We start from the raw sequence: 18,348 nt of genomic DNA on the forward strand, positions 1-18,348 counted from the left end.
AACAATGAGTCCCTCCTAATCACCTCTTTGCTTGCCCAATTCAATTCACTTAACACCCCTATGGTTCGAACCCGTTGAAACAACTCAGGTCTGAATAATCATTACAACAACAATTTTATTTTTATCGGATCACTTATTTCTTTCTGATGTCTCTATTCATGGAATTTTCTCATTTGATCAAAAGAGTCTGCTGTCTTCCTCAAAGCTTTCTGAAGCGGCTGAGCTAGCAACAGTGTGAAAGCATTTTCCTTAGTGTACATACCTGTAGTTGCTTTCGATTCACCAAACTTTGCAAAGTGAGTGAATCGAACAATCTATACCAGTTGCTTCAACAAACTGGCAGCACTTGCGATACAACCTTCTGCCAACATAACCTCTGACCCATGCGCAATTGAATTGCCTTTTTTCTTTAATGGAGAGTGTCTTTATTCCGGGACAAACTGGTCTGAAATGTCTAGAACATAATTAGATTGCGTTGAAGATAGTTGTTATACCAAATATGTGGGGTAACATCAGAAGGAGGAGAAAAGAACGTATGAAAAGAATGTACATACATACAGACAAGCAGACAGACTCTGATCAGTTATATACATACATATATACTTTATAGTGTCCCCAACATTTCCTTCTTGGTTCTTGATATGAAAAGTTTTCAAAAGTTAAACGATGATATCCATCATTCCCACATTCGATGCGGTTCTGTATCTAATAACTCCGTTATAGTAATAAATAAGTTTTTACTTTTGACAACTTTACTATAATGGTTCAAAGATTTGCTGATTTAAACTTTGCTCGCAGCTTTTAGCCAAGGTTCGAACCGAAATGTCGAAACGAAGTCTTACACACACAAAGTTGACAACTAGATGGCGCTACATGAATGTTTAAGCGATAAGCTTTGTGATGGGATAACCTATGCGTTCGTTAAACATAAAAACTTTAGCCAAACGAAAGATCATTTTCGTTTTTATTACCTTTTTTTAATTTACTACAAATGTCAATTAAATTTGCTTACCAAATATGTTGTTTATATTTTATTTTAAAGCTAATTTTAATTACAAAAATTCGTGCATTGGAAATTGTATTAAATAAAGTTCGTTTAAGTTATACGCTACATAAAAAAATAGGTTAAAACATTTTTTTTTTAATTATTAAAATTTCGCAAAGTCCTACAAACGTCGACTGAATAGCCGAGACGCTTAAGCTGTGAAGTTGCATCATAACAGCGTTTCACAGCAACATTTAGTATGTTTGGCTGCTCTCACTCTACTTTCAAGACGCCGCTAAGCTGTTTGCAGTTGTTATCAGTCCTTCGGCAGATTACTGTCACTCTTCCCTCGACTGTAGGGTCGTGCGCCGCCCAACATTCGCTCTAAAAGGCTCTGTTTCGACTTTCGCTTCGACGCCAACACCTCCTTGCACAGTTCGTGGAACACTTCGGCCACCTGATCGACATGATCCGCCGCTGAGACCTCGCTAAATTTGCATTCAAAGTCTTTGGCGAGAATTTCACCCTCATCCCGACTAACTTGACGCAAATGCACCATATCTACTTTATTGGCCACTAATTGCACTGGTGTATCGGATTGTAGGTCTGACTTGGCGCGTCGTATGTAATTAAACGAGCTGCGGTCGGTGATCGAGTAGACGAGTAGAAGGCCGTCGGCCCATTGCACCAACTCAGCGGCATTGGGAAACTCATCATTAGCCTGTGTTGTTGGCATGACATATTACATCACCGCAATTATAATTTTTTATTTTTACATGTCATTGTTGTTGTTATTTGTGTAGCATTGAGAGGTGACATCAGCCAGTCATGGTAGGGAAGAGAGAAAAAATAACAATAAAATTCATTTATGAATAAGCAAAGAAGGAACTGCATGCTAGTAAGTATGGTGCGGAGAGCACAAACACAACTAGTCAGCTGACTGATTGGCGCTCCTTTGTGTGCGGTGAGAATGTGGAAAATGAAAATAAAGTTATTAGTCCAGCGGCGTACTGCTGACACACATTCTATATAATACATACGACTTCAATGCCGTGAGTGCATTTACCACTTTCACCTAAAACTTTTTACAACTCTGTGCATATGTATGTATACATGTGTGTGTGTGCTTTCAGAGGGCACCTACAAATGTAGGTGCCTTTGGATGTATGTAAATATGTATATATGTAATTGTCAACAGACTTCTGCGTCAGCGTTCACAGTTGAGTCAACAAGCAACAGGAGTGATTTCACTCGATATAGGTGTGAACGTGTGTATAACAGTGTGTAATGCGTGTCGCACGTACAGTAAATGTCCTTGCGACTCTTATCGTCCTTGCTGTGGCGGCAGTCAGTCAACATGGCTGTGTGAGTGTTTGTGTGTGCACTGACAGGATAATTCACTTACCTTGGGGCATGTGTCTAGTAATTCGAACAGCACCGGCTCCCCCTCCACCATCGCTTCATGCTTGTATCGATTTTCTGCAATATAAACGAATGAAAGAGAGCTTTGAATTTTTATTTCTGCATACACTATTATGTATTTATGTATATATCATATAATATAGCTAGTATATGCATGCGCTTGTGTATGTATGTAGACGTGGCGCCTTCAACACTAATGTATATTAAATTTTCTCACTTTAAAGTGGTGGCAGGATTGGAAATCATGCAAAGTGCAGAGGAGTTGCAAGGTATGACCGCATTGGCGTGAAACATGAACATTGTAGTTGTGTAGGCGTATGTGGCTTGGGTGCTTTCAGGAGTATTATGGAGTGAAAGCTATTAGCTTTTTATAAGCTTCGAATAATTTTACTGAAAGTGAATAAAAGTGTTTTTTTTTTTTATTATTTTGTGTGCATTATGGACCATTTTTTTTAAAGAACCGCCAGCGCTGACAGGAGAAATATTTAACATCATATTGGCTCTATAACTATGTAACTAACTTTAACTTGAAGAGTAAAAATCAATATTTTTTCACCCAAATACTATGTCGAACTTTGGCCAACCTAGGTAAGTCTTATTGCTCCATAACTCTAGTTTCCACAGTGGTGAATACTTTCGAGGCCTGCTACTTCGGACCTTCACACCATTTGAGCCTAGCTGAATAACAGCAGGGCTTTTTATACCCTGAACAGGTTATATTAAGTTTGTCACGAAGTTTGTAGCACCCAAAAGGAAGCGTCGGAGACCTTATAAAGTATATACTATATATAAATGATCAGTATGTTGAGCTTAGTCGATTTAGCCATGTACGTCTGTCCATCCGTCTGTATATATACGAATTAGTCCGTCAGTTTTTAAGATATCGTTTTGAAATTTCGCAAACGTCATTTTCTCTTCAAGAAGCTTCTGATTTGTCGGAACTGCCGATATCGGACCATTATAGCATATGTATGTATAGCTGTCATACAAACTGAATGATCGGAATCAAGTTCTTGTATGGAAAACTTTCACATTTGACAATGTATCTTCACAAAAATTGGCACAGGTTATCTTTTAGGGCAACAATGTAATCTCCGAAGAAATTGTTCAGATCGGCTTACTATAGCTGGCATATAAACTGAACGATCGAAAAAAAGTTCTTGTAAGGAAAACTTTTGCATTTGACAAGATATATTCACGAAATTTGGTACAGATTATTTTCTGAGGCAACAATGTAATCTCCGAAAAAATTGTTGAAAAAATTGTTCAGATCGGTTAACTATAGCATATAGCTGCCATACAAACGGAATGATCGGAATCAAGGGCTTGTATGGAAAACTTTCGCATTTGACGTGGTATCTTCACGAAATTTGACATGGATTACTGCTTAAACTAATAATAGTATAATCTCCGAAAAAATTGTTCAGATCGGATTACTATAGCATATAGCTTCCGTATAAACTGAACACATAGTTACTAAAAGAAATGCCACTGTGAAGGGTATATTAGCTTCGGTGCAGACGAAGTTAGGGTTTTTTTTTGTTTTAAGTGCACATCACCACCACAGCTTCGTAAACGCCCAGATAGCTCGTGATCTCAACCAGAAACCGCCCTGTGAGAAGACTGTATTAGTAGCGTTGGACTCTTCAAAAGCTCCAGAACTGAAGAGGTAAACCATGAACTATCTGTGTATAATATATAAAAATCTAATTAAGGAGAATTAAATAAACTAGGAGCATAAAACTCTCCCTGCCAAATCCACGGCCACCCAATTTCCAAACTGAAGGAAGGATTACATACTATGTCGAATTTTGTGAATGCAAAAGTGTTTTTGCGAAGAGTTCTTTTACATTACTTTAATAAGAAGAAAACTACAGCCGAAAGTCAACGTATTTTGATGAAAGTTTGTGTAAATATTTTGATGAAAGTTTATGTAAATATATTCTAGGTAAGCGCACTTGTTAAATGTGGCTTGCACGATTTAAAAGTGGTGATTTTGACCTGGAATATACGGCCAAAGAAGTTTGAAGATGAGAGATTGGTAGCAGTACTCTATGAAGACTGTTTGCCAAACAAAAGAAGAGGTCGCAGAATTCCTGGGAGTCACTAAAGCAGCCGAAATGTTTAAAAGCAGCCGGACATATTCAAAAGCATGGAAATTGGGTGTCATGAGAATTGAAGTCAAGAGGCAGTGAAAGACGATTTTGCATGTCAAAAATACTGCTTGAAAGCTACAAAAATAATTAGTTTTTTACAACGGATTGTAACGCCTTATGAAAGATGAACACATGACGCCAACCCTTAATGCAAAAAATGTTATGTTTAACCAGGCCAACCATCCGAATGACCAGCAAAGCCGAATATGAGTAATATCAAAGATATGCCTGTATTTTGTGGGATGAGAAGGGTGGGCTGTACTGTGAGCTCCGAAAACGTTACTAAAACCAAGTCATCAAATTGAAGTGAGCGGTTACCGAGAAACACTTGTAATTTTCGACTAGGCAATAATTATCCACCATGAAAACGATTGGCCTCATGTTGCCAGAATGGCTGAAAAGTTTTACTTTACCCGTCTTATAGACCTTGCATCTTTTGCCTACATTTTGTTACGGTCGTTTGTTCTTTTGGGATGTGATCCACAAATCTGAAAATATTATAGTCCCTACTTTGGATTATAGTAGTAATACCTTTTATTAAAAGATTATGGACAATATTTTGAAAAGCAAAGAATGATTTTCGATGCTTAATATTTGTTTTTGTTCTCTAATGCCAAAACATAAATGGAAATCCTCATATTATGGGTTTAAACTTCGAACTCAACTACCGATCTAAATGCCAGCATTAAATAATTCATATCACTCATATTTAATTTTCAATATTTATTAGATAAAATTAAGTTTTTTTCCATCTTCACATGGTCCTTCCGACGAAGTGGAGGTCTTCCTCTTCGTCTGCTTCCCACGGCGGGTACTGCGTCGAATACTTTCAGAGTGTGGAGAAAGCAAAACTAACGGCGTGGGTGTTGAGGCCAATGAAGTCATTTTAAGCAGGTAAATGAAAATTTAACAATTCTACCGTTTCTTAAAGAACTTTCTCATAGATGCGAGTTTTATCATTAAAATAATTAAAATTTAGATTTTCTTTAGTTTTCAAACAGAGTGGATCTATTGTAGTCGGAAAAATATGTTCCTATAATTTATCACATAAATTAGTATTACAAGGTGCGCTCCAAAGTAAACAAGACTTAAAAAAAAACAGAACAAATAGTTTTTTCGGCAAAACCAATTTATTTTATTCAAAATAGTCTTTTTATGCTTCAATACAGCTTTCTGAACGGTCCAAAAGCATGTCGAACGAGTGTTTTAGCCGTTGGCCGGTATGGCCGTCAGCATAACGCTTTCAAAATCGATGTTTTCGAGATATTCAATTCCATTTCCATGAATTTCAATAATGATTTCGGCTGATTTTTGATGAATTCACGCATAGTTTCGATGGAATTTCCGGTGATCACGGATTTTGATTGGCCCACATGTTGATCGTCATTTATGTCCTCACGACCACTTTGAAAACGTTGAAACAACTCGTGCACTCTGCTATGGGATAGGTAATCATCGCCATAAACTTGTTTCAACCATTGAAACGTTTCAGTAAAAGTTTTACCAATTTTAAAACAAAATTTAATGTTGGCTCTTTGTTCGAGGCTCATTTTCCCATCGATAACATAAACATACTGACACTTAAAACGCAATAACTTCACTTCCAATCAATGAAATGTTATGAAATTCTCACTGGACAATCGATAAGGATAGCAGTTTCTAATGCGCCAGTCATCATATATGTACATGACGTCACCAGGCGGCGCTAGATTTAAAAAGCCCTTTTGACTTTAGAACGCATCTTGTATGTGTATTTAACTGCAAGTCTTCTGTAGTTTTACAAACAAATGATGTGGCTGAAAATTTCAAATAAATACAGTAATAAAAGTACAAAAAATCATTAAGATCAGCTGAGAATTCTACAGGAATCGTTCTTTCATATTTAAGATAAGTTTTTGCAATTAGGACGCCTTAACAATAATCAGATTCCGTCCGTGGGCGATCTTCCATCTCGATCTGCGTGTTGACGTTCTCCCTTTGTCCCACTATCAATAGAATTAGACACCAAATCACAGAAAGTAATATCAACCCGTGCCTTTTGACTAATTGAACGACGATTTTCAATATGAAACGTCATTATATTTGTAAGTGCTTCATTAATATTATAATAAAATTGCATTAATAAGCAAGAAATATCGGAATTCCAAATTTATTTTTGAAATAGTGAACTTATTCATCGAATTATTTATAAATCCGTTATTAAATGTTATGAATGTAATTAAACTGTGTGCAGGTTTCACAAAAAAATTTGAGTGATTTTTTCGTTGTTCTCTTGTAAGTACATAAAAAGTAAAACCAATAATCACACGGTACATCTGACACGTAATATGCGAATATGTATATATATGGCTTATATATACATACATATGTATACATGAACAAATGTAAAGGTATATAAATCTATATGTATGCTGGCATATGCAATCCCCCTGGAATGCATTTATGCAGCTTTTATAATTCATTTGCGGTAATTGAATTTTTACAGCACTTCGCGCTTAAATGAGCGTTCGGGACTTTGCGGAGTGAAAATTAAATTTTTCTGCTGATGTGTCGAAGAGATAGCATTAATCACGAATTTTTTAGCATGGAAAAACTGTATCTTTTGTGTATTTATGTTGAAAAATTTGAAAATTTTCAAAATTATTTTAAGCATGTGACATAATTTTTCCTTTTCACTGATTTATGCTTATTTCGCTGAGGATTTATAGTATTAGTTACACTTACCAAATACAGAGCATTACAAAAAATTCTATATATCACAAATGAAAATGGTTTTTGTCAAGTTTTTGTCACTGACTGTTAAAATGAAATAAAACACTAAAACTTAGTCGAAATGGGTTCTGTTTTTATGAATTGAGATAATTTTATACCCTTATGATTTGAACAAAATGTCACCACGACTCCGTTTGCGTATATTCAGCTATTTACGCCAATTTTTGATGACCCGGTAGCATTTGTTTAGACGTGAAACATGAGACGGCGCACCGTCAGGTTGAAAATAGAGAGAGCACACGTCCAGTTCATCAAATTACAGTGGGAAAAAGTCGGATCGATTTCCGAGCCTTGATAATGCCGCCACACCACAGTCCGCAATTGTTTTTCTTCAAACACAAGAAAATTTGACTCATCCCAATAGCGACTATTTTGTTTGTTTTTAAATCCATTAAACTATAAGTAGGCCTCATCTGAGATAATGATTTTTCGATGAACGTAATTTTTTGAAATTTTCAATGAACGTGAATTTGCGTAATAATTTGGAAAATTTCCGAAAGTTCTGCCAAAGTGCAATGTGACATGATGAATTGACAAGCCTTACTAAACACACTGACAAAAATTGACACAAATCCGTAAACAAACTTGGCCGCCATGAGCTATCAAAATCATGTCATCCTTAATTATAGACGCTGTATATACTCCCACGTTTCCTTCTGGGCAAACCTAATATAGGGGAAATATATAGGTTCAGGGTGTAATGATTATTGTTTCCGCGTCAAATGAATATTATATACTGAAAAAGACGCACAAGAACAGTTGCTTCCCAACGTCTGTTCGGAACATTGGAACCATGGAATAGTTAATAATCTCTTCGCATGAATATAGCTGTAGGATTGGCTGTTAAGATTTTGTGTCTACTCCGATTCAAGCCAACTCGGAAATTTGTTCAAAATTTATTATATTCCTTTTCTATTTTAAGCAAACAATAGGTTGCTGAGGTAAGATGACGTATCCCTTAGCATTGCTTATACTTAGACTATTATGTACAGTCCTTTGTGATGTCAAAAGAAACTTCCGTAGTTGAGTATTAGCTAACGGCGAAAGCGCCCTGAAACTTAGTTGTTTTTTTTTTCTAACTTTTCTTTCTTGAAAACTCCCCGGCCTACCATAGTAAAACAAAGTTTTTAGCAGAATTCGTTTTTTTTTTATTCAATGTAGTACTCTTCAACGGTGATACACTGATTCTAGCGATCTTCCAACATGTCGATACCATTTTTGCGGTACGATTTGTTCTTTGCTTCAAAATTGGCCTCAGTTTCGGTGAGCACCTCTTCATTCGAAGAAAATTTCTTCCCAGCGAGCATTCTGTTGAGATATGAGAACAAGAAATATAAGCTGGGGTTCAGATCTGGCGAATACGGTGGATGTGGAAGCAATTCGAAGTCTAATTTATGAATTTTTGACTGTCTATTGGTCTTTGGAATCAAATGATGGAGTCATGTTTCATCCATCTTGAACATCTGCCTGCCTGATATTTCGAACAACATTACTTTACCGTCATCAAAAACTCTTTTGTGAACTCTTTTGATGTTTGCCACTGCGTGCACCGTCTTCGGTGCTTATTTCACTACGTCGAAACTTAGCATTCCAATCCTTGATGGTTGATTTTCTTGGGACGGTGTCCGAAAACTCGTCATTAAGCCAAGTTTTGGACTTTTTTCTCAAGATGATATAATTCAAAAACTAGTGATTCGACAACTGTCAAATGTATATATGCGCCTTTTGGAGGTTAAGGTTAACTACAAATCAGGCTGGGGACTTATCATTTCCACTATTTCACTTGAATGTCTAAAAGTATGAGATGTGTTAGCCTTGATCTAGCAAAAACGGGATATTCGAGGAGAAAGTGTTAAGATGATTCTCTCTCATCTTCTTCCAAACAGCTGAACAGCAGTGTTCCAGCAAAACTCATTGAGAGGTGAGAGCGAAGAGTTTCCTGGAGCTTTCACGACTTACCCAGGGCCGGAAGAATCGTTTTCAGCACAGCTGCTGGTAGTCGACCAGCACTTGCTGATTTAGCCTGAGGCCCAAGAGCCAGTACAAATGACTGCATTTCGCTAAAATCCCGTATAAAAGTGATATAAAACAAGTAAGGAAGGGCTAAGTTCGGGTGTCACCGAACATTTTATACTCTCGCATGATAAAGTGATAATCGAGACTTCATTATCCGTCATTTACATATTTTTCAAATACCGTATTTGTGTAAAGCTTTATTCCGCTATCATCATTGGTTCCTAATGTATATATGTACATATGTATATATTATACAGAGTAGGCATCAGATGGAATTCAAAATAGCGTTATATTGGTTGTGAACCGATTTCGTGCATGTCATCAGGGTGTTAAGTAAATGTCATATACCGAATTTCATTGAAATCGGTGTAGTAGTTCCTGAGATATGGTTTTTGGTCCATAAGTGGGCGAGGCCACGCCCATTTTCAATTTTTAAAAAAAAGCCTGGGTGCAGCTTCCTTCTGCCATTTCTTCCGTAAAATTTAGTGTTTCTGACGTTTTTGTTAGTCGGTTAACGCACTTTTAGTGATTTTCAACATAACCTTTGTATGGGAGGTGGGCGTGGTTATTATCCGATTTCTTCCTTTTTTGAACTGTATATGGAAATGCTTGAAGGAAACGACTCTATAGAGATTGGTTGACATTGCTATAGTAGTTTCCGAGATATGTACAAAAAACTTAGTAGGGGGCGGGGCCACGCCCACTTTTCCAAAAAAATTACGTCCAAATACATTCGTCACCCTGATCACTTTGGTATATATAACCCTATATCCGACTCTTTTAGTTTTAGGACTTACAAACAACCGTTATGTGAACAAAACTATAATACTCTCCTTAGCAACTTTGTTGCGAGAGTATAATAAATTTTTATTTGAACCTGAAATAAATTATCGCTTACCTGTTTGATGATCATATTCGCCAATATAACGTTTGGTGAGGAAACGCACAATTAAAGCTGAAACGGAAACGGGAAAACAATGAGTTGTTTATACTTAATTAATTAGCGCTGGTAATACAAGTATTATATATAATTAGTGCAGTGACATGATATACACATAAGTTCGCTCATCAACACAAGCAACACAAGGATATACACCTACGAATGTAGATGAAATCATGTGTGTTTAATGTAAATTAAATGAGCAATAAAACAGGCAAACGCCTACAAAAGTGCCTGCTGCATAAAAACACACCAATCGTCCGCTCACCTGCCTCTGGGCGCACGACTCACCGGAGGGAACAATTTGCTTGCGGCGGAAGGTGAAGAAAGGTGGAAGCGTTGAATTCAGGTCAACGAGTGTGAATTTCACAAAAAGTAAGAGTGAGATTGAAAGCGAAATGAATGGAACAGAGTTCGGCAAACAAAGCCGAAATGTGAATTTGAATGCTTGTCTTCATTATAAATACAGGTGTATGTGTGTATGAACATGTGCGTATGGCATAGCTCGCTATGCATATACTAAAAAGGACAAACAAACCGTTCGACAAATAAACAAACTCCTGTTTAAGAAATAAAAAACGACCAACCCGCAAAGTTGCACGCGCTTAAACACCTGACAACACACCCTGTAAGAAATCAGAACATACTTCTTCTTCTTTGGCGTAGACACCGCTTACGCGATTATAGCCGAGTTAACAATGGCGCGGCAATAATTTTTTCTTTTAACAATTTGGCGGCAATTTGAGATACCAAGTGCAGCTAGGTCTTTCTATACCTGATCTCTCCAACGGAGTGGAGGTCTTCCTCTTTCTCTGCTTTTCCCGGCAGTCACGGCGGCGAATACTCCCCGGACTGGAGTGTTTTTATCCAATCGGACGACATCATCTAGCCAGTGTAGCCGCTGTCTTTTAATTCGCTGAAAATGTCACTGTCGTCGTATAATTCGTAAGCTCATCGTTCCATCGAATACGATATTTGTCAATGCCTATGCAAAAATGACCGTAAATCTTCCGCAGAACTTTTCTCTCAACAACTCGTAACGTCGATTCATCACATCGTGTATGCCTCTGCACCATATAGGAGGTCGTGGATGATGATGTTGGCAAGAGTTATTCTGCGTTGGATTTCGAGGCTGACATTGTTGTTGGTGTTAATGCTAGTTCCAAGATGGAAAAATTATCTATGATTTCGAAGTTATGAGTGCCAACAGTGACGTGGGAGCTTCGCTTCCTTATCCATCCATCCAGTTGAGGCCAATGATATTAATCTCATCGAAGTAAGCCAGCATTTATATACAAATATATTTTATAGGAACCCCGACGGATGTTACAAACTTCGGAGCAAATTTAATATATTATGTTCAGATTATAATTATTTTTCCAGTCAAGCCATTCACATTTTTTTTCGCGCAAACAAACATCACGTTATTCGCACTTCCAGGCTGCTTCCGAAACACTAAAAATCAACCCTGGAGATCTTACAGTTTAGATGTCCAGTTTTTTGCAATGAAAATCTCGATTTCGTTGCAAAAGTAATTCGCATTCTCTCAGAATCTATGATGTCGCCAAACACCCAGATTTCGGTAAAGTCTACCAATAGACGTGAATGGGAAGGTGAAATATCGACACCAAAGTTATTTTCTCAAAATAAACTCATTGATTTAATAGGTGATTAAGTTAGTAATGACAGTATTGGACGTGAAAAAAATATTATTTTACTGACATTAGTAAGAAATTTCCAAATTTACTATGGAAAGGTTAAAAGGAAGCATATTTGATACAGCAATTAGAGAAATACAAGGATTTATTAAAAGTAAGAAAGTTCTGGAAAGGGTAGCGTGGGAAAGACCGGAGAGCAACAAATTTAAGTAGTGGTTCACTTTGTCGTGTTTTCTACTGTGCCACAACTCTATATCTTTTATTAGCTTGACGGTCCATCTCCCTTTGCGCTCCCAACGATACACCGAGTTCAAGTGTTTGCTCCTCGCCTGTTGCCTTGTGGGCATTGGTATTTCTATTTCGCCTTTTTTCCGTACCCAGAGTTGTGTTCTCTCCGTTGCGAGTAGATCTATAGGGAAGACATCGCTTATCACCGCAATTTGGATCACGCATTTGTATAGTATATGGTGCGGTACGACGAGGCTACCCTCAGAACTGCCGTCTTCTGCACCTTAGCAAGCACTTTCCGTTTATGCTTCCCATTTAATTCACGGCCCATATTTCGCCATCATATAATAGCATTGACTGTGTTGTGTCCATGAACAGTTTCCTGCTACTTAACAGCGGTCTTTCAGTATTTGTTATAATTATTGAAACCGATATGATTATATTGGCTGACTTTTAGCAGTTTGCTGAATTTGCGCAAAGTACGTCAGTTTGTTGTCCATTCTTATATCCAGTTATTTTACAGTTTTCGTCGTTTGAATAGTGAACTTGCATGTTCACCCCAGCAAGATGTGTTTTTTAGTAAGCAGGATCAGCTCGGTTCTTTCCGCGACTAGGCTAAGACCGTGTGAGTCTAAGCATGTAAAATTCCATCGTAGCTGGCGTTCCATAGGTCTGGTCAAAGTGTGGATCCCAAAATTGATTTCCTTTCTTTTATGACCGACAATGCTATCGTATAGTAGTACCCTGTCTTTAAGGTAGCTTCGTATCATTTTCATCAAGTAGGAATGGGCAAGGTATAATATGGATACTACTAGTATAGTAGTAGCTTCTCCAAATTTTTGCCTCATCTCTATTGGAATCTGGCTGAAGGCAAGATATTTCGGGAAATATATCGAAGGCATTGATCTGTTGTATATATAACCCACGTCTCTATTCGTGGTTGGGAAAAGAAATCTAATATCATAATATAGCGTTTGGTAGTGGTTCATTTAAGAACCCCTTTGGGCAGAGTTTTGAAAAATAGAATTGTTTAAGATTTAATTACTAAAATAAAAAAAATGCAAATATGAAGTTTTTCAATCTCTCGCCAGAAGTTAACGCGAAATTTGAGCGCGAAGGTAGTCGACCCGCTTAAACTTCAAAAATGCTTGAATAAACAAGCTTTAGAAGCGAGAATACACTAAAGTTTATGGCATGGCATTTCCTACAGGGTCAATTGATGGTTGTCTGTGTTGACGTAAAAGCGAAAGCCTTTCACTGCTGCTAACAACCGAGTTGGCTCAGCTAGCAACGACACCGACTATGACGAGGTTGTTAAACTCACAACCTAAAAAAGGACTTCCTCTTTCAATTTATGCAGCTACGCCAGGGGGAAGGTGTTGCTGCTGCTAGGCAAATGCTGATATGTATACGCTCAATTTTACATGCATAACCACACGCACTCGTATGTATATGAATGTATGTGTGTTTGTATGTAAGTATGCGACCTAATGTACTCCGTTCTGTTTGCAGTCAGTTGCAAAGTGTTAGTGCCGGTGAATTGCACCTTAATGTTGCGTGTTTGGCTCACACAAAGACGGACATGGCGCACAGTCGGATGAGAGACAAAGTTAGTGCAAGTGAGGTTGTTGCATATTTTAGGGCATTTGAACGTGCACGTTGCACGAAAAACTCAAACTCGAAACTCGCTGGCAGCAAAGTATTTGTGTGTGCGTGCATGTGAATAGTAGCCATACATATTCCCGTTAGATGGTTGCATGCGAAAGTAGTATAAAGGCAACAAACTCAACTTGATAACCTGAAGTCTGAAATAGAAATGAGAAAAACTGGACATTCGAACGCATACAACAACAATGCAAAGTGTACATGCGCCCTCCGTTATGTGTATGTGTGTGTGTGTGAATGTGGCGTGGTGCAAAGCTTTGCCCGAGGCACACGTACCAGTGGCGTGGGAGGTTACACCTCAGCAGTTCTTGCTATTGCACGATGTTGCATGCTTTTATGCAAATGACATTTTGTCCACTTGATTTGCGCAGAGCAAACTGACACACCCTTTCCCTTCACACATAGACGCTGGCCAATAGCCGCTGGCAAAATTGTGTATGCGGGGAAAAGCTGAAGATCGCCAACGTAGGTAAACGCAATTTGTGTGAGGCAAACTATTTTGTGGGAAATTGCGAAAATTTGCAGTTGTGTACACAATAACAAGAAACACCGTAAACAATTTCATTCATAGTCTGCATTTAGCCTAATTGTGGTATTATGGGAAAGGTGTATATGAAAAGGGGCAAAAAACGTTTGTCAGCAACCGCAATTTTTCCAATTTGAAAGTGTTTTTGTTGCAAGCGGATGCATCTAATTTTGTTTCGAATTTTTAATGATATTTATCGAGGCCGAATACAAACATTGGGGGTTTCAATAATATTTATACTTGTATTGCTATTGATTGTGTTCTTTTTTATAGCGAACAGTTTTTGGAGCAGCTTGATTATTTGACTAAATGAGGTGGGTGCGGTTTCAACTTCAATATTAATTAACTTAGATATTTGTTGATCGATTCACTTGGATATATAATCGATTGAGTTGCATACACAAATTTGGAAGGCTTCAGTTCAACCGCAAATCGTTTCACCGACACTGTGCGTCGAAATAATGACGTTTAAATTATATTCAGCCTCACGTCTATCATTGAAAGTACTGTTTCCAACAACACAGTCCAAAGTAGATGATCTGTAGTGCAGCTTTTCACCCACAAAGTCGCTCAAAAGGACTGATTGCAACTGATAGTAGTGTTATACAGAAGTCCCAAAAGAAACAACATTTTGCCGCAATTACAAGAATGGTTTGTTATTGTTTTCATTTTAAGTGCAATTAATTCAGAGAATATCACCGACTGATCGCTTAAATCATTGGGAATACTGGCTTTTCAGATCTTGAGTTTTGAATCACTTTGTTACTTTTTGTATATGGTAGTATATCAAAGTCTACGCCGACAGTACTCGAAACATTAATTCATTATTAAGACAAATGTTCTTTTGGAAATCTTTGCTCTCTAACACGAGATGACCGACGTAATAAATGGATATTCTTATTCTTAAAATCTAATTAATGGAGATGTCTCGAAATTTTTTCCGTTTGCACAGCGCATCTATGTATGTCAGCTGGAGTTTTAGAAGTGGCTATGCGCAAAATGCCTTTAAGATGACTATCTAATAAAGATGATCTGGTTTTTGATTTGTTAAATTTCATCCGAGAAAACAGCTGCTCGCAAACATATGTACTACCAAATAAAGAAATATGTTGAATAGCCAGCTTAGTAAGGTATGGGTATTGACTGGGTGTAATATACTTTTGTAAAATTCAATTAAGTTTGGAAGACAATTATTATATGCTGTTTTTAGATGAGAGCTGCTTTGCAATTCTATTAACTCCAGCTATAAAATCAGCGCAGCGCCTTCAATTTCAACATCAAATGGATTTTGAAACACTTTCTTGCAGGGAGTTTGTGATTTGAAGTCTGCGAATCTGTCGTCAAACTCGTTCCTTAATCTTTGCAACATCAGCACGTACTTGTCAAAATCCAGGGTTCTATCTTGCAATTTTTATACTCTCGCAACAAAGTTGCTAAGGAGAGTATTATAGTTTTGTTCACATAACGGTTGTTTGTAAGTCCTAAAACTAAAAGAGTCAGATATAGGGTTATATATACCAAAGTGATCAGGGTGACGAGTAGAGTTGAAATCCGGATGTCTGTCTGTCCGTCCGTCAGCCTGTCCGTCCGTCTGTCCGTCCGTCCGTGCACGCTGTAACTTGAGTAAAAATTGAGATATCATGATGAAACTTGGTACACGTATTTCTTGGCTCCATAAGAAGATTAAATTCGCAGATGGGCAAAATAGGCCCACTGCCACGCCCACAAAATGGCGGAAACCGAAAACTTATAAAGTGTCATAACTAAGCCATAAATAAAGATATTAAAGTGAAATTTGGCACAAAGGATCGCATTAGGGAGGGGCATATCTAGACGTAATTTTTTTGGAAAAGTTGGCGTGGCCCCGCCCCTTACTAAGTTTTTTGTACATAACTCGGAAACTACTATAGCTATGTCAACCAAACTCTAAAGAGTCGTTTCCTTCAGGCATTTCCATATACAGTTCAAAAATGGAAGAAATCGGATAATAACCACGCCCACCTTCCCATACATAGGTTATGTTGAAAATCACTAAAAGTGCGTTAACCGACTAACAAAAAACGTCAGAAACACTAAATTTTACGGAAGAAATGGCAGAAGGAAGCTGCACCCAGGCTTTTTTTTAAATTGAAAATGGGCGTGGCGTTGCCCACTCATGGACCAAAAACCATATCTCAGGAACTACTAGACCGAATTTAATGAAATTCGGTATATAATATTTTCTTAACACCCTGATAACATGTACAATATATGGGTGAAATCGGTTCACAACCATGCCTTCTTCCAATATAACGCTATTTTGAATTCCATCTGATGCCTTCTCTGTATACATTAGGAACCAATGATGATAGCGGAATAAAACTTTACACAAATACGGTATTTGAAAAATATGTAAATGACGGATAATGATTATCACTTTATCATGCGAGAGTATAAAATGTTCGGTGACACCCGAACTTAGCCCTTCCTTACTTGTTTGTAGATAAGGTCTCCCAATGAATCAACTGCTTTTGTTCCAGGTGCTTTTCCAACAATAAAAGCTTTTTTGTGAAAGCTAGAACGTGTTCGTATAACTGTGTGCATAGTTGGTCTTTCCCTTGTAGTTTTAAGTTAAGATCAGAAAGATATTTAGTTATATCAACCAGGAAAGCCAGATCAGCCAACCTCTCCTCATCAGTAAGGAAAGTAATTTCTTGGTCTTTGTTGCCAAGAAAAATCTTTAAGTCGTCCAGCAGGGAATAGAATCGTTTTAGTGTGGCTGCTCTGCTGAGCCAGCGAACGCGACTGAAGTATACAATGTCTTCGTGATCTGAACCGACATCAGCCAGAAAAGCCTGGAACTGTCTGTGGTTAAGCCCTCTTGCGCGTATAAAATTAACTGTCTGCACTACTTTATCCATCACGTGTTTCAGGCCTATACAACTGGGATGCCCAAAGACTATAAGAGATGGCGGGCCGGATGAAGGGCCTATGCGGGCCGGATGGTGGCCCGGGGGCCGTATGGCCCGGGTGGCCGTATGTTGATGTGAAGGTTATTGGAGTGTATTATGGGAATAGCAAGTCAGCAAGCGCAAACGAATTTCTTACAAAATTTGTAGATGAACTACTTATTTTATTGGAAAATGGAATATTTTTTAACAAAAAACATTACTCTGTAAATTGTCGAGCTTTTATATGTGACGCACCTGCGCGTGCGTTTATCCTTGGTATCAAAGGTCATTGTGGATATTCGTGTTGTCCTAAATGCTCATGTAATTTTAGAACCGATGGTAATTGAAAAGCTTCCAATAGATATTGTTAAATCGTTTGCTTTGGATTACATGCATGTAGTCTGTCTAGGAGTTACAAAGACTTTATTGTTGGCCTGGATAAAAAAACGTAAAAAACCTTATTCACTTAAACAGAAACAAATTCAAGCATTAGATTCAAGAATAATGTTTATTTGCAATCAGGTGCCGCGAGAGTTAGGCACCCACGTTCTTTGAAAGATGTTGAGCGGTTTAAAGCCACAGAGTTTAGGTGCTTTCTTTCCTATACTGGAATATTTTTACTAAAAGAAATTTTAGATCCAGTAAACTATAACCATTTTTTGCTTCTTTCACTAAGCATTAGGATTCTTTTAAGTCAAAGTAATTATATTAAATACAATAGATGTGCTAGTCAAATGCTGGAAAAATTCGTAGAACTTGTGCCTCAGTATTACGATGATGATTTCCTTTTCATTGCTTAACACATCTCGCAAGTGATACCGTAAATTTTGGATGTCTTGAATCTTTTAGTGCATTTAAATTTGAAAATTACTTATGGAAATTGAAAAGAAAGATAAAAAAGCATAACCATGTCGTCTCACAAGTATACAATCGTTTAGTTGAGGACAGTTTTAGGTCAAACAATACTATGAATCCATCGACTGAAATTAAAAAAGGAAAATTTAGAAATGATTCATTAATATTTGTACAATCTTTCAAAGTTTTACTTTT

At 37.5% G+C, this 18,348-nt stretch overlaps 1 protein-coding gene across 1 annotated transcript; it reads right to left on the reverse strand.

Annotated features, from left to right (window-relative positions):
* Positions 1 to 1,069: 1,069 nt before the first annotated feature.
* LOC120777943 (GTP-binding protein Rit1) lies at positions 1,070 to 10,304 on the reverse strand. The gene is made up of 3 exons (XM_040109545.1): positions 10,250 to 10,304; positions 2,391 to 2,464; positions 1,070 to 1,706 (listed from the first exon to the last, which is right to left on the reverse strand). Exons 2-3 carry the CDS (start codon positions 2,439 to 2,441, stop codon positions 1,302 to 1,304), a joined length of 456 nt encoding a protein of 151 aa, XP_039965479.1. The 5' UTR covers positions 2,442 to 2,464; positions 10,250 to 10,304; the 3' UTR covers positions 1,070 to 1,301.
* Positions 10,305 to 18,348: the final 8,044 nt, after the last annotated feature.

The sequence above is a fragment of the Bactrocera tryoni genome, chromosome 5 (genome assembly GCF_016617805.1).
Source record: "Bactrocera tryoni isolate S06 chromosome 5, CSIRO_BtryS06_freeze2, whole genome shotgun sequence".
Lineage (NCBI taxonomy): Eukaryota > Metazoa > Arthropoda > Insecta > Diptera > Tephritidae > Bactrocera > Bactrocera tryoni.

Coding starts and splice junctions, on each gene's coding strand:
- LOC120777943 (XM_040109545.1), bottom strand. CDS start 2,441: ATGGTGGAGGGGGAGCCGGTGCTGTTCGAATTACTAGACACATGCCCC. Junction 1,707..2,390: donor TACTAGACACATGCCCCAAG/GTAAGTGAATTA, acceptor CCAACAACACAG/GCTAATGATGAGTTTCCCAA.